This window comes from Plasmodium inui (genome assembly GCF_000524495.1).
Source record: "Plasmodium inui San Antonio 1 unplaced genomic scaffold supercont1.28, whole genome shotgun sequence".
NCBI classification, from domain to species: Eukaryota; Apicomplexa; class Aconoidasida; order Haemosporida; family Plasmodiidae; genus Plasmodium; species Plasmodium inui.
Window position 1 is genome coordinate 133,630 of NW_008481862.1, and position 16,856 is coordinate 150,485.

The 16,856-nt window shown below is 41.5% G+C and overlaps 5 protein-coding genes across 5 annotated transcripts; 3 read left to right on the forward strand and 2 right to left on the reverse strand.

Moving 5' to 3' along the window:
* Nucleotides 1–160: 160 nt before the first annotated feature.
* C922_04735 (hypothetical protein) lies at nt 161–2,586 on the forward strand (the record flags this gene model as incomplete). Its single annotated transcript, XM_008820314.1, has 8 exons — nt 161–270; nt 440–564; nt 725–963; nt 1,174–1,243; nt 1,480–1,556; nt 1,743–1,915; nt 2,160–2,290; nt 2,480–2,586. 8 exons carry the CDS (start codon nt 161–163, stop codon nt 2,584–2,586), a joined length of 1,032 nt encoding a protein of 343 aa, XP_008818536.1.
* Nucleotides 2,587–3,118: 532 nt separating this feature from the next.
* Nucleotides 3,119–4,115, reverse strand: C922_04736 (hypothetical protein; the record flags this gene model as incomplete). Its single annotated transcript, XM_008820315.1, has 3 exons — nt 3,119–3,166; nt 3,386–3,890; nt 4,048–4,115. 3 exons carry the CDS (start codon nt 4,113–4,115, stop codon nt 3,119–3,121), a joined length of 621 nt encoding a protein of 206 aa, XP_008818537.1.
* A 2,599-nt stretch (nt 4,116–6,714) lies between these two features.
* Nucleotides 6,715–7,758, forward strand: C922_04737 (hypothetical protein; the record flags this gene model as incomplete). The annotated part of the gene is made up of 1 exon (XM_008820316.1): nt 6,715–7,758. One exon carries the CDS (start codon nt 6,715–6,717, stop codon nt 7,756–7,758), a length of 1,044 nt encoding a protein of 347 aa, XP_008818538.1.
* Nucleotides 7,759–9,541: 1,783 nt separating this feature from the next.
* C922_04738 (hypothetical protein) lies at nt 9,542–11,989 on the forward strand (the record flags this gene model as incomplete). The annotated part of the gene is made up of 1 exon (XM_008820317.1): nt 9,542–11,989. One exon carries the CDS (start codon nt 9,542–9,544, stop codon nt 11,987–11,989), a length of 2,448 nt encoding a protein of 815 aa, XP_008818539.1.
* Nucleotides 11,990–12,490: 501 nt separating this feature from the next.
* C922_04739 (hypothetical protein) lies at nt 12,491–16,201 on the reverse strand (the record flags this gene model as incomplete). Its single annotated transcript, XM_008820318.1, has 1 exon — nt 12,491–16,201. One exon carries the CDS (start codon nt 16,199–16,201, stop codon nt 12,491–12,493), a length of 3,711 nt encoding a protein of 1,236 aa, XP_008818540.1.
* Between the last annotated feature and the right edge of the window lie 655 nt (nt 16,202–16,856).

Genomic DNA, 16,856 nt, shown 5'->3' on the forward strand with positions numbered 1-16,856 from the left:
GAAAGCATCTTTTACAGATAACTGTTCGCACACGTGAGTATACGTACGTGCCGGATTCTCAGCAATAGACTGGCACTTCTTCCTCCTGTGCATCTTCTACCTCCTCTGCGTGTTTCGCCCCCCCAGCCGCTACTCCCCACCGAAGCCGTCCTCAACAAAAATGCCTCCAAAAAAGGAAAACACTAAAAAATTAGAAAAAGAAAAGCAAAAAATTGTGGAAGATAAAACCTTTGGGCTGAAAAACAAGAACAAAAGTAAGAGTGTCCAAAGGTACGTACTCGAGTTGTTTTCCTGCTGGCAGCCTTACGCCCGTCTGCAAGTGTCTTGGTTGATGCTTATTATCCCCCATGTGTGTTTGTTCGCAGTTCCATGGCAGCAGAGAATAAACACTGGCCTCACGGCATATGACTCACTCCACACCACATATGCACCACCACAGGTACATCAAAGGCGTTCAGCAGCAAGTCTTCCAGACGAAAAAAAAACCGGACGAAAAGAAAAAAGAAGAAAAGGAAAAGGAAAAGCTAAATCAGCAGAAATTATTGCTCAATTCGATATACCAAAGTAGGGAAAATTAAAAAGCCTCAAAATGTGTATATTGTGAATTGTAGCTTGGAAGGGGTTTCCGTCCCCGTGATGGTTTTCCTCCCCTCCTTGTTTTTCCTTTTTTTTCAAGTGGTTCATTTTTTCTTTCTTTTCACCTCCATATTTTCCCCCCTTCTAGAAACTGAGAAGGTTAAAAAGATTAACGAAACTTCTTCCACGTACGACCCAAAGAAGTCCAAGGAATCCCAAAAAATCGACATATACACAGACATTCGGGACAACAAAAATGACAAGGAAAATGACACCATAGATCAGTGGGACATAAACAAGCTGAACGAGGTCATAAATATAAGACACAAAAATATTAACAAGACGGACATCATATGCAAGTACTTCCTCAGTGCGGTCGAAAATAAGGTATGTGGGAGGCCACACAGAAAAAAAAGAAGGAAAAAGAAGAAAAAAAAAAAGAAACACGTTCTCTGATTTACCTGCATATTACGCCACCCACCTACCGTGCAGCTCTACACGCGATACTGCATCGCATGGGTGGCGCAAATTTCAAAACTGTAATAACATAATCCCCCTCACTCCTACATACATACACACACACGCACACACTCGCAGCAATACGGATGGTTCTGGGTTTGTCCCAACGGAGGAGACAACTGCAAGTACAAGCACTGCCTCCCGCAAGGTTAGAAGATAATGAAGGGAAATGATTAAACGCCGCGAAAGGGGGGAGGACTTCCCCAAGAAAAAAAAAAAAAAGAGAAAAAAAATGAACATTTCTGAGCGACTGGCAAAACGTGGAACCACAAATGAGTTAACCCCTTTGATACCTTTTAATTTTTTTTCCCTCTTGTTGAAAAATAATCTTCCCTTTCGCAAAAATTATCGACTTTGTTGCTCCCCTTTTTCGCCCGAACGCAGGATATGTGTTAAAAAAACCAGAGCCGACTGAAAACGATAAAGACGATATTCCCCTGGAGGACATAATAGAGGAGGAGGTAATCTAAAGGGCTTCCTCGGAATGCAGCTCCAGAATAACGAAAAAATTGTTTACTATCATAAGTCCATTTTTTTTTACCATCAAATTTGTGCCCTAGTTTGAGACCATTCCGACGTGACCCTACCCTGTTCATGCTCTCCACGCATAGTGCCAACTCCAATGTGAACCTTCATCCCCTTTGCAGAGAACCCAATTTATAAATAACGGCACCGCGGTGACTTTGGAAATATTCAAAAAATGGTTAGCTGAAAGGGAGGAGAAAAATAAGCTTAAGAAAGACGAACAGAAGGACAAGACGGAGAAAAAGGGAAGGACCAGCGTCCTCTCTGGGAAGGAGCTGTTTACCTACGACCCAACGTAAGACACTTTTCTATGAGCTCACGGCAGTGCAAACAATATGTGTACAAATATATTTGTGTGTAACTCTGTTTACGCCTTTTTTGTTTACTCAAATGTACTTCTTCCTCACCATCAGTGCAGCATCGTCCCTTTTTTTTTTTCTTTTTTGTGGCATTATAACAACAGATTATTATACCTTTACAATGGAAACCCCCACCCACCCATTTCACAACTCTTATTTCTTTTCCCCCTCCCCGTGCAGATTATTTGTTGATGATGACAATGCTGCGAACACGAATGAGTATGATGATCTGTTTTATGATGATGATGATGAACAGAAGGAAGAGACTCCCGAGAAGAAAAATTACGAGAATGGAGAAGTCGATGAAAATGGTAACGCATCCCTATCTGCCGCTGTCCACTTGGCATTTGTACCCACTGTTCTCTGTTGCGAGGATATGTCTTCGTGGCTTCTTACCAAAAAGGGGCCTGTTGTGATCACCCCCCTTTATATGTTTACTTACAACTGCATGAATTTGTTCCCCCCCCCACACACACACACACAAACAATTCACACTCCAGAGAAACGACAGGATGATGTCCCAATTAACACCGACCTTTTTATGGACGAACTGGTAGGTATTTCTACTCGGCCCCAGCGAATGATTAGCAGCGTGACGAATGAGTAAAGCGACACGGGGAAGAAAAGCCCTCCTTGGCGATTTACATATATTCGCAACACCGGAGGCGCAATGGAAGAAGGGGCGCCCAGTCACACGTGCGACTAAGCTCCCATAAACTGAGTCACCTACAAATATATATTGTACCCCCCCCTTCTTCTGTCATGCATACTTATAAATTGTGCATAAAGGGTATGGCCACATTTTTTAACCGATCCTTTTTTCCTTCCCGTCAGGATGATCTGGACCAATTGGATTAATGACGCACAAATCGGACAAAATTGAAAAATCCTTTTTTAAAATATCACAAATAGCGTTAGGTTATTAAAAAAATTTAGTTTTAATTTGATGCAAACAAACAAAAAAAAAAATTAAGTGCCATCTTAAAAAATTTTTAAGCAAAATTATGGCCAAATTATGGCCACATTGTTGCCAATTTTTTGCTCACATTTTGCCGAAACTTTGCGACTTGTTGTCCCCCTTTTGCCAATTTTTTTTTAAATTAAACGCGGAAAAGCATTCCCCTGTTCCATTCTTCTTTTCACTTCATTTTAAAGAAGCTCGATAGCTTATAGGGATTAACCCTGTCCTGCGGAAGGGGAGCAGCGGTGAGAAAGTGTTGCGCCCGCTTGCATGGAAAAGTCTGCACCAAGCGCCACTCAGCCGCGCCGACGGCTACTCAGAAATGCGCCTACGGGCAAGGCGGAAAGGTTTGCTCACGTTCACAACACACAATGTTTGATCACACAGGTTTCATCACACATATATGGACACGTTTACACACCTCTACATGTGCGCGAAAACTTACGCTTTTTTCTCGCCTTTTGCGCGGACGGCCACTCGAGTCAGTCGAACTGGACTCAGACAGGGAATGCCTTTTTTTCTTTTTCTTTCTCTTTTTTTCAGGGCTCGAAGAGGAGTCGCTTGAATGCCCGTCTTCGCTGCTAGAATGGGACTCCTTTCGCTTATGCCTACTCGAATGTTTGTGATTTTCTTTTTTTTTTTTTTCTCTCTGTCCCTTTTTCTCCTTCTTCTTTTTCGAGTCCTCCTCTGAGGAAGTAGCACTGTCCTCGCTGCTACTTCGACTGTCACTTTTATTCCTCCGCTTATTTTTATACTCCTTTTTTAGCTTTTTTATGTACCTCTTTTCCTGCTGCTTTATTTTTTCCGCTCTGTTCTTGTTAAGCTCTTCCACATATTTAGCATTTTCATATTCCTCCAACATTTTAGTCCCTTCTTGGTTCTTAATTCTGTCCTTCAAGTCATCCCATGTCGGCCTCGTTTCTCGGTTTATTTTATCCTTTATGGTCGGCCTAACGGGGCAAGGGGTTTGAACGCACATAAACCATGGGCATGTCTACATGCAGGTACAGCGGTGTCGCATATGCAACTTGGGGGTGAACGAATGAAGGCACGTTTTTATTTCATTCTACTGGTTTGACTGTTTTTTTTTTTTTTTTTTCTCCTTACCCAGTATACTTGAGCCTCTGTATGGGGGCTATTAACCCCTGGGGGCGGAACCCTCTTTGTTTTGGCATAAACGTTTCGTAATCCCAAAAAAGGAAAAAAAAAAAAAAAATGGCCCCTTTTTACAAATGCATGAGTGTGATATGCTTAACTATGTTGATGTTTTTTCTTTCTTGATAAAGATATTAAGGGGGGAATTAACCCGAAATGAGGGAACAGATAATTTCCAATGCGTCTTAAATCGGCAAAAGGGTGTATTGAGCACGTGCTGAAGTTATATCACACACGTAGGGGTGGGAGAGTCATCCATAAAGGTACACGTCTGTTCGTATGTTCACCTAAAAATGCCTGGTAACGTAAATGTACCTCTAGTTGCACACCAAAGTGACCACACCTGTTACGCAGAGGAGTGGCAATCACAACATTTTCGCCACTCAATTTTTTCCCGTCCTGTAAATTCCTTCCAAGAGAAAGTTACAAAAATATAGACATCGCCTTTCCCCAAGAGGTTGTCTGTACATTAAAGACTTCTGTGCTTACTATTCTGTACATGTGACCGTTACTTCTACCCTCTGCAATTTCGAAAAATGGAGTTTTTACTGTCAGCACGTTAAAATTGGCTTGATAAAAAATTAAAAGAACATATAAAAATGGCGCGGAGATTTGTGCGGCGAGCTGCTTAGAAAGGGGAGGTAAATTATATTGGCGAACTTTGTCCATTTTTTTTTTTTCTTCTTTTTTTTTTAAGCTCGAATGGTTGGTAAATTTGGAGGAGAAATCCAGAAGGGTGTTACATATCTGCTAAACATGCATCCACACACTGAGGTAAAAAAAAAGGTTGTTCGCTGGATTTTATGCGGCCGGATCGGCGCAAACTGGAGCGCGCATATAAGTATACGTATACATAAGTATATACATATGTATATTATATACACATATATTATATGCACATATTTATACATGTACATATTTATTTATCTGTGTTCACGCTTTCCCCTTTATGTGCATACGTGCGTACACTCACCGTGCTAGATGCGGAACTAAACCTTTTCCAACTTGGCTTCACTTATTGGCGAACGATCGCGCATGCGTAATCTGCCGTTTGGTTAGCCTCTTCGCCTCGTTCATACTCTTCCATCGCCCATCAGACTCTTAAAAACAGGAATTAAAAAAGGAAAAAGCGTTTTTTTCTTTCTTTTTTTATTCCTTTTGCGTAAATTATCAAAAAATTATAAAGACATAATTCACCAATTAATTGGAGGCAGTCTCATGCTATTTTTTTTTTTCTTCCCAATTCCAGCTGTCTGCCGTTTGCGACTGTACAGTTGGCTACGCGCGGGCATATTGCATATCCGCAGATATGCTGTGCATATAAACATATTCATATAATATACAATTAATTTACATATAAATATATATATACTTGTGTGTACATATATACGCATACGCGAGCTTCTACGTTTTCCTGTTTCCCCCCCCCTTGAGGATGTAACCCCTCATGCAAACTCGCTTAACCGTTTCCCCTTAAAAGGCTCGATTCGCGAAAAAAACGCGGGAGGCATAGAAGTGGGCATTCCCTTCCTGATCAGTCACAACTTGCTGAGTCACAAGTTGCGCAGCCAATCCCGCACATATACGCAAACACGCATATCATTATAGGCACATATGTAATCATATGCATATGTCATGTTTGTGTGATGCCCCCTATGGGCCTTTTCCTCGTCGCGCTTGTGCGTCCGCTCAAATGTTTACGTGTACATGGGGTCAAATGTGATCAGAACGCCGCCCACTCAATGACGCTCGGACGCCTCCCACGCACATACATGTGAGCCTGTGTTCACGTTGGCATGTACGCAGCACAATTTTGTTATGTACGTATATATACATATGCATTATGTACATACGCATTATTACATCCCATGTACGGGCAAAGTGTCTCTTCGCGAAAAATCTCTTCCGCGTAAAAGCGAAACATTAAGCCATCGCGCAAATCAGCCCTTCAACGCGTTTTCCGTTTCTGCCATTTTGGCATTCCAACCGATTCCTTTTCTTAAAAAGAAAACAATTTACATGCTGTTGAACAAAATTGCCTCCTAACGTGAATTATTTTTTTTCTCTTGCCGAAACATGGCCTTGGGAAGAGCTTTCTTTAAATATACACTTTAGAGTGCATTTCTTTTTCTTTTTATTTAACCCTCTCATTTTGCTTTTACCCTAGCACTTGTTCATATTTACGATTTTTTTTTTTTCTTCCTTTCCTGAGCCATTGTTCTGCCGCAAACGTGTGTATATACATTTGTACATATATTTGCACATATGCGTACAGTACTGGTACATTCCTTTATGCCCATTGCGTAACGCAGTTCTTCGTGCCTCACGTGTTCGATTTTATGGAGACCATCAGTCCGCTTTATTTGTAACCCAGCCTAATTGTTTTATTAACGCGTCGTTCCCCTCGTGAGTCGCATAACTGTTATCCATTGATCGGTCCCCTTCTCCGTAACATACAACGTGGGTTCATTTGCACAATAAAATTACGCGGCATATCGTGGTGATCGCAGCGCAGCGCACATAAAAAGGCACGTCCTGATACATCGTCCCATAAAGGGCCTAGGAACACTTTTCTCTTCCGCATCTCTCCACACCGCAATAACAACTTCTCTACACAAAATGAACGCGGCTGCCATAGAAGTTATCAACAAATTGAAGAAAGAAGATGAGAGCAACAACAAGTGCTTCGACTGTGGGGTCCCCAACCCAGACTGGGTGTCAGTTAACCATGGAGTGATTCTCTGCATTAACTGTTCAGGCGTGCATAGAAGTTTGGGAGTACACATAAGTATAGTGAGGAGCATAAAAATGGACATATTCACAGATGAACAGTTAAAATATTTGGACAAAGGAGGTAATAAAAAATTTCAAACATATTTAGAAAATTATGGGATTAACGATTTTATTCCTGAGAGAAAATATAGAACCAAGGCAGCTGACCATTACAGAAAAATTATGAGATCCATTGTTCATAACTCTGACCCTCCCTCTCCATTATCCCTGGATGAAGGAAAAGACTTAATTAATTTTGTCCAAAATGAAAATATGAATGGGAACGAAATTAACAAGAATAGCAAAAGTAATTCCTATGTAGATGATCAGCAGAATTTCATACCCTCTCTGAACACGTCAGAAATTTTGGATAATGTGTCGGCCACATTCTCCAATTTTCTTAACAAAGCGCAAACCATGACAACGAACACAATAAATAATTTAAATAAAAATGACCTTATCGAAAGTACCAAAGATACACTTATGAATAGTAGTAGCTGGATTACTGAGAAGACAAAAAAAATTGCTGAAAATGTCAGTGATAATCCTTGGTGGGAAAAGGGGCAGAGCAAAATAAAAGACGTGACGCAAAATGCAAGTGGCTGGATTTCAAGCATCTCTTCAACCGTATCCCGAACCAACAGCAATTTCTTCTTTGCCAACAGTGAGTTCGGCGCCACAGGGGGCCCCACTGGCACGGGAAGCGTAAGCACAAATACGACTGCGGAGGGGGGCCAGGGCGCAGCGGCTCCTGAACACATCGCCAGTGCAGCCAACAGTGCTAATAGTGTCAACAATGCCAACGCCGACAGTTTTAGTAAACCCACTTCGGGAGAGAACAATCCCGCGTTCAGCAGAACGGACACCAACAGGAGTCTCAACAAAAACTGATCGCAATGTGGATATTTGTAGATTCTTCACGCACAGAAGCCACAATGCACCATTCTTCGCTGCGCAGCCGTTATAATGATATCCACCCACGCACCGGCGAGCGCACACGTATATGTGTATGTATATATTTCCCCGGGCACCCGAGCTCGTTTCTTACGTTGCATAAGTAGAGGCTCTTCCCATCCATGTGCACATAGAGAAGCCAGGTAGAAAAACTGTACCAATGAGAAGGATAGCCAGGTGGGTAAAAACACGCCCCACCACATAACCCATTCATAGGTCACCTTGTTTTTGTTTTTTTTGTACGCATTCGCAAATTCTTTATGCCTCCAATATTAAACGCAGTAAAAGGTCAGCAAAAACAAATGGACAATTTGTATGGTAGTTCCATATATATGTTACCACGAAATGGAAGAACTCACGCCCCCTTTTTTTTTTCTCTCCCCCTTTTGTAAATTTTTAACATTCTTAAAACGCTCACAATATGATTATATATAACAGTGTTATTTATTTCTTCTATGCACAATTGCGCGGATTTTTTTTTTTTTTCCATTGCTCCTCGCATGAAGCATAAGTTGCGCACCTGACTGATACCTCTGTTGATGGACAAACTGGATATAACTGCATGTGTTTCCCAAACGGGTCCAAAGATTAAGCTTACGAATGTGATGTTTGGGAGATGGAGTTCATCTCGTGTTAATGGAACGAGCAAATCGACTTGAGTTAGAAGTATCACGGAGAGGAGCCCCTACGAGTACCTACACAATGGTGTACATGCTTTTTTTTCGTCAATTTATCCACGCTGCCCTGTTGCACAATGTGCATATCTATATACATATATATGTGTGTGCGTGTGTATGTGCACTTTTTATGTGTATGCCATTTCTAATTACCATTTTGTAAGATGACCAATCCTTATAAAGAAGACCATCTGTGCGTGTAGACCAAACCATTCTGTTTTCTTTTCATTTCTTTTCTTTCCCTTTATTATTTTTTTTTTATGTACCAACTTAGATTTATTTTTTTTCACGAACTTTCGGCATTTTAATTAAATAACTCATGAAAAACTTCTTTTGTGACACTAGCAGATGCGTCCTTCATTGCACCTAAAAGGAAAAAAGAGAAAAAAAAAAGAGATGAGACTGAGATAACAGCGCAAAAGTACAAAATGGCTAAAAAAAAAAAATAGCCAAAATATAGGTGGCAACAACAACTAAGCTGAAAAAATACAGAAAAAAAAGTGCAAAATAGCTAGAAATAAATAAAAAAAAAACCGCTAAAATGCAGGTAAAAATAGCGAGAAAACTGACATAACATCGAAAAAGTACAAAATGGCTAGAAAAAAAAAAAATAGCCAAAATGTAGATGACAACAAGAACTAATCTGAGACAATACAGGGAAAAAATGGAAAATAGCTAGAAAAAAAAAAAACAGCTAGAATATAGGTAAAAATGGACAAATCGAACAAATATCAAAATAAGTGTTAAGTAGGAACGAAATGTAAAAAAGAAAAAAAAAAATTCACAAAGCAATAACAAGTCTTATAAAACAGAAAGAACAAAATAGTTCGGAAAAATAAAAGAAAGGTTAAGGCCAAACAGAATTATGTTCATCTCGTTTGGACGAAAAACCCAAATTACTTCTTTTTGCTCATACAATAAAGCAAAGATTTATGTCAACTTTTTATCCCCACAAAAATTGCATCTTGTTAACATTTCCAAAATTTTTCTACTTTTGTGCTCATCCTCATCGGCATCTTCTGAAAAACGCTGTCACACCTAAAATGGTGCCAAAGTGTGTCTTCTCCATTTACGCCATATCCTGCGCGCTTCTGTTTCTCTCTTGGAACATCGGAGATGTGAACGCTCAACTACCAAAGAGAGGACGTGTAAATGAGCTCATAAGAAGGTTCGAGGTTCAGGGAAGCGAAGACAGACAAAGGAGAGACTCGAATGAAAATAGATCATTCGAAGGAGGTTCACAAGGGATGAGACACCCCTTCAATAGAGGACAAAACACTGCTTTCTATGACGAACCGCAGCCAGGGACATCATACGATCCCTTGCCTAGAAGTGGTGCCCTTCCCACAGATAAGAGATCATTCAGCGTAGACGACTATTCGGAGGATGACTCTGACGAGGATAATGACTTCGATGGTAACCTCGGAAATGACTACCGACGTGACTATCGCAACAATCAGCAGCATCAGCGTGGCAGCTCTCATCAAATGAGGCAAACATACGACCAAGGAGAGGAAGATGACAGAGACTCTATAAGGTATGGCAACCGAGATGGCTACTCGGATGAGGAACCTTCTCGAAGAGAGAAAGGTGGCAGGAGCCCCAATGGTAATCTCAATTTAGGCAAAGATTTCGAAGATTTTAATAAAAGGTTAGGACTCAGCATGGACGATTACATGAGCGATACAGCGGACGATTCGTTGGGCAGCTCACATAGCAGTAGTGATGGTCGAAGTAACGAATCGAATGGATATGATGACAACAGGTTCTCCATTTATGACGACATTCAGTTTGTACCACGAAGAAACAATAGACAGCCAAATGATCATGTGGAACTTTCAAGGACGGATGGAAGACGAAATGCTATACATCAGAGAAGTGACAGTAGTGAAGATGTATCACCCTCCCGTGAAAGTGAAAGAGTGAGGCATCCGAGCAGTGATGAGTATGACTATGCGTATGGAAGGAATGGCTCGAATAGGTCATCACCTCTCAATCTTTATTCTTACCCAGAGGAGGACTCCAGCCGAGGGATACTTCCTCCAACGGGGAACAGAAAATCAATGAGTAGCCCAAGTTTACTCCTACGGGACGATTATAGTAAGCCTTTAGACAATTATACAGATAGTTACGACTCCGGGGAGCACATTTATGAGGCAATCCCCGGAGAGGGGAAATACGAGGATGAAATAAATGGAAGAAGACAGATACGAGAGTCCGGTTCGTTGGATAAGGCTGCACACCTGAATCGTAAAGAAATATTGCCAATCAGAGGGATTAAAAAATCCGCTTCGTCTTATGAGCCAGAGCGCAGAAGAAGTAAGATGAATGATTTTTTCAACAAATTTAGGAAAAGCAAGAACGTGGACCTACCTAAAGGGGGGTCCCGTGGATCCCAAGGCTTTTCTAAAGAAGTGCACACGCAGGAGGTTTCAAAAAATGACAGGCAAGATGCGATGACACCGAGTGCAATCACCCTGCTTAGCAACTACCAGAGGAATTTTTTTCTGCAGAAATATAGCAAACCGTCTGGCAAGGTCGGCGGAAATGTCAATGGAAGTGCCAGTAGTAGCACTGGCGTAAAAGGCCTCTTTTCACGAAGTGGGAAGGAAGATGGGCTGTCTATAACGGGAGAGTTACAAATGGCCGCAAAACAGTGCATAGCCAAAAATACGAGTAAGCTAAGCGGGCTCGTGCTCATGAAGAACTTAGCTTTTAACGATCCAGAACTGGTAAAGAATTATGGATACGCCGTTTCGTCCATTTCGGATAATTGCAAGAATGGCGTCGCTGGCTGTTTGGACATGAGGCCCATGATATATAAGGAAGAAGATCCGGACGCAGTCAGCATAGTCCCTACATTACCTAACATATACATATTGAGTACCTATGAGTATCTACTAACGAATTTGAGAATGTGTGGGTCGTTAAGAACGATGGTAAAGAATAGGGTAAAGGAGAATAAGCTGACCCCGACGGACATCGTCCTTATGCTGTCTAGCGAGTACTTCAAAGGTTCGGTGAACAGAACTTTGGTTAAATACTTGATATCTTTCCTTATGAGGAAGAGGGTAATGGATCTGGAGAAGTATTTCCTCGCGGTTGTTATTTCCTTTACCCCTTTCATCAAGCCCGCACTGAAAATGTACTTTGGTGAGCGTTACGCCAAGTTAAGTACGTATACCCTAGACGCAGAAGTGAACAAAATGATCGGCGAAATGTTGGATGTAGCCCTCCGCTGGACTCAGGCATTTCAAAGGAAGTTCTCAGACGAAAGCAATAGGATTCTCTTGAAGGTGCACAGAAGGTTAGCGGGTTATTCTAAAAGCAGAAATAGGAGGTTGCCCCGGAAATTCAGGACCTTGGAGGCGCTCCTTCTTAGACAGAAGGTGGCCAGCGACGTGGTCAGTAACCAGGACCAAGGGTTCCGGCTCCTAATCCATCAGGTTTTGAAATACGTGCAGAATTTGCCCGTCAGCGTTCTGGAGTAGCGAAGCAGGGGTGAGTGAGGAGAGTGCCTCCGTTACGAGTTCCCTTAGAGTGGGAAAAGGGGAAGCGACCGACCGGGCAGTGTTATAAGGGTAGGTGCGACTAAGCGGCGCTTTGTAGACACTTCCACGCCGCAGGCGTGCATGTTAATATGACCTTCCCTTTTGCCAGTTTTTTTTTTTTTTTAATTTTTTAACAATAATTTAAATAAACTACGTTGCCCCCTTGCGTGGAATTTTTTTTTTAAACCAGCTTTTTTGCAACTGCGAGGATTGCGTTTCGAACGGAAAAAAATGAGAAAGGGGCACGGGTGTATTTTTCAGAGTAAGTCTTCTATGAGGTCGGCGGGCAGCTGATCAAGGAGGACCTGTGTGGAGTGGGTAAAACAGGCGGTGGAGTTGAAGTGGGTGTAGTCGAACCAGGGTTGCTTGAGAGTTCCGGGTATATGGTTGATCTATAAGGTACCTCGTGCCGTAACGCCGCTCATCGGCTGCGCCGTTGCTTCATTCCTCAGCTGCGCTGACTGGACGATTTCTACTTACAATTAGCTCCTCGGGGGGCTTCTTCCTCAGGATGGCCTCGCTGAGGTGTTCCTTGAAATAGTTTTTATGCCTCAAGATTAGGCTAATAATTTTGCCAATGTATTCTTCATTTCCCCTTTCATCTGAGTCGTTATTGAGAGATCGCTTAATCTTTTTCATGTAGCTTCTATTGTTCAAAATTTTCATGGCTTCCTTGAGGCTTATCTTGTCTGGCAGCTGGGCTTCATTTTCTTCAAGCTCTTTATTTAATGTACTTAATGCATTTTCAAAAGGGTCCATATGTTCCATTTTGTTTTTATTTATTTGCCTTTCAAGTACATCATCGACGGGTAGCTTCTTTCCAATGAAGAATTTTTCTTTCTCCATATTTTTCATTCTGTTCAGATATTTTTGTGTGTGTGCATTGCTTGTACTGTACGATGTAGTTGGTTCCCAGTTGGTGGCTGGTACATTTGTGAAGTCTACCCCCCAGGTGTCACTGGTGGTGTCATTTCCATACACACAATTTAGGAGAAAGTCCTTAAAGTCATTCCACAATATAAGTAAATTATTTGCATCGACATTATTTACGTGATTCATGTTTTGCTTTTGCAGAAGGTCTTTATTCAAATTTAGAATTTTCCTCTTTATATTATCTTCAGGTTCCCACAGCCGAATATTTTCCATCGACTTATGAAGTAGGTATTTCAATTCGTTCAGATTTAGCGAGTTCAAAAGGTCACAAGTTATGCTTTTTTTATTTAAAAATTTTCTATTTGCCAGAACTAATAGTTTGATGTCTTCTACTGGCACATGGAAGTCGAAGAGGTAGTACCTAATAAATGGATAGTTATCAAATTTTATCTTGTTCTTTTCACAAATACATATTTGTATTAAGCGATTTTTTAGGCTCTCCTTTGATACGTCTATGGGAAGAAGAAATTTCTTTTTGTATATTTCTTTCTTCAGTTCCTCTGGTGACATTTCTGCGAGGTGTGAAAAATCGAGGGTCTCTCCGTCTTTCTCGCTAATTATTGAATTTAGTCCGTACGCGTTCGCCTCGTCGGTAGTTAGTGCTCCTTGTTTGTGCTCTGTCTCCGCTTCTTCCCTTTTAGGTGCTTTCCTCGCTTCAAGTTCCTCCTCTTCTTCCTTCTCCTCCTTTTTGCTCCGCTCCATCCAACTTTCTAAACCTTCAAAGTTTAAAGTCTCCGCCTGGATGTCACTTGATGGGGTGTCCCACTCGCCTCCACCTCCGCTGAGCTTCATGAGATCCTCTGTGTCATCCGAGCTCTTCGCACCCCCACCAGCGTCCTTCCTCCTTGGGTCATCCGAATAGAAGTCGTTTATGTCCGTTTTCAGTCCGAACATTTTCGAATAAAATAGGGACTCCTCTTTTCGGATGTCGTTTGTCCATTTGGATCGGTCACTTAGGTGTTCGAAGTTCAGTCTGTGTGTCTGTTCCCCAATGGTGCCTTCCTTACACTTATCAGCGCGCACCTTTATAGAAGGCTTCTTTGAAGCACTTCCTCCGTCTTCCCGCTTCCTAAAAATTTCGTCCAGAATTTCCTTCATTTCGTCGTTATAGTGGTTGGTCACCTTTTTTTCGCTCCTCTTATTTTTGTCGTCGCTGTGACTGCTCTCCTCGGTTACCGTGTGTTCCACATTTTCAGTGCCACTGTACGCATCCTGGCCGTCCTCCTCCTGTCCCTCTGCATCACCCACTTCGAGCTTAAAAATTTCATCAAAATTGTCCTCCTCATCATAAAGGTCACCGTTGTCTAAATTTTTTTTTTTTTTTTTTCTTTTCATTTTGTTTCTTCCTTTTGCATTTCCTTTTGGGTTTCTTTTTTCATTCTTCTGTTTTTCCTGAGGTTGTTCCACTTCACCGTTGCTGTTCAAGCCACCCATTGCTCTCACTCCCCCCGGTCTCGTCCATTTTTTCCCCACAAAATTATAATGACCGTGTGTGCTCTTCATCAGGTAGATCTTGCTGGACCTACGGATGGGGCTCTTTCTCTTCTTGGCGCTGCTGTTCAATTGCGATTCGTGATTCTCTGAAGGGGAAAATTCCTCCGTTTTGCAGCTCCGGACGGGGAAATTTCCAGCAGGCATGTCGCCCATTTTTTGGTCATTGTCCATTTTTTCCCCTTTCAAAGCCGTTATCCTTGCCGTGTTGTCTGCCTCTTCAGTTCTGTCTGCTTCCATCACTTCGGATGGATGGTCCCCTTCCGATGGGCCGTTCTTCGCCTCCATGTGTCTAGCTACACCCCCATTCGAAGACATACTCAAAAATCTCTCATTGCATATTTTCATTTTTTCCTCAATGGACTGCCTCCTCAACTTGAGACTCTGAAGCCACCGAATTTTCTCCTCCGTTATGGAGGAGTCAAGGGTGAGGTTAAAAAAAATGAAATTATTTTTTCCATCCCGGGGATGACTTCTGCTATGAGGGATGTCCCGTTTTATAATTTTATCCACGTACACAATCATGTTCATATTTTTTTGTAGTATTAATTCTTTTTCCTCTTGTTCTGGTAAAGGGTCGGTGGGGAGTCCTATATTTATAGTTAGTTTGTTCTTATGTAGTAGAGCCAGGATTTTTATAAATGTATCATTCTTATCCTTTACGTACACATCACAGTCGACGAAAACGCCATAAGGATGCACAGAGGTTATTCTGCCTCTGAGTTTTTTCCCTGTGTATATACTCTTCAGAAGAATGCCTTTCTTGTTGACCTTCTCTCTAAGTTCTTTCGTCTCTTCATCGTTGTCTAGGTCGTCACAAAAAAAGGAATGATACTGGAACTGCTCCTCCGAAGTGGCATGTACACTGGGTGATGTACTATCGCTATCGATACTTCCTCCCTCGGCAAGCGGGTCGACCTTCTCGAGGGCACTGGACACAATCACATTCTTAATGGGGACGTAATTTTTATATGAAGGGGGGTTCTTATAGCCCACGTTAAAGTATTCCTCGTAATGCTCCTCATTAATGTTATACAGCTGTATATATCTGTGCAGTAGAAATTTGAAATTTTTATTTTTCAATGCCAGCAGTTTTTCTTTTTTGTTTGTAAATCTAACGATAACATCCCCGAAGAAATTTCCTTTCTTGTCTTTTATAAAAATTGTGTACTTATCGACAAGTTTGTATGGGTTGAAAAACTGCCTAATTTTAACCGTGTCCACATGAAATGGCATACCCTTACACAGCAGCAAGCAGTTGTACCATTCGGACGTTTTGTCCTCCACAGGTAGGGGAAGAATATTATGTTTGGCGATCTCTTCTCTGTCATAATTTATTCCCACGGATTTCACACGTTCTTTTAGCATCTCCTTATTAATATCATCGATTAGCGATTTATGTATGTCTTTTTTTTTGTAAAAGGATCCATTTTGGGGTCTCACATTTTTCTCATTAAATCTGATTCTTCTTTCTATATCTTTTATTGTGTTCCTCTTGAGAGGGGTAAAGGAATATCTCTTTTTGTTTTTCATCATACTGCTGTTCTGTGCAATCTCGCTATTGGAATCATCTGTTTGTTTAGAGATGGTAACAGCGACACTCCTTTTACAGCTTCTTAACCTCCCTTGGATTTTATAACATTTCCCCTTCCTCTCGTTTCGCAGGGAAAATAGGACCGATAGGATGACAGCGCTGAGCAGAGCTCTCATATAGAAGAGCTCGTGCATGTATAGCTGTTTGGCCAAGTCTCCCTCATATACATAACACACACGCAACACACCTTTTGTAAACGAGAGCTTCTTTCAATATCCACCCCTTCGTTTGTTCCTCCTTCGCTCTCTCTTTCAGTTGGGAAAACAGGCTAGGGGTGAAATTGTGACAACAGGTATCTCACTGAAGCGATTCACATTTTTAACAAGAAAAAAAAACAAGTAAAAGAGCAACTAGGAGAGGCCAAAATGATAAAAAAACAAGAAGAAAAAAGAAAAGGGCGGGAACAACAGGAAGGGGAGAAAGTCAAATTTCCTCTCCCATATTTGTTTAAAAAAAAAGGGAGAAAAAATCATGCCATCTTCGGTTATCTCTTAAAAATACGTAGCTACATTCCACGTTGTAATTTATTTATTATTTTTTTCTTTTTTGCTCCAAAAGGGATTTAAAAAAGAAACCCTTTTAACCGTGGGGTGAACTTCTGCTAAAAAGTAGCTGCTCGTTGTAGCTGAAAATGGTAAATGGGGTAGCTCCCACGCGGCCATGTAAGCGCTAGCCACATGAACGCGCTTGACACTTCGCACGTACCCACACATAGTATGCACCTCGCGTGCGAATGCATAGTTTATTAATCTATTCGAGGGAGTGTTTATCGGGTGAATCTAACTCACC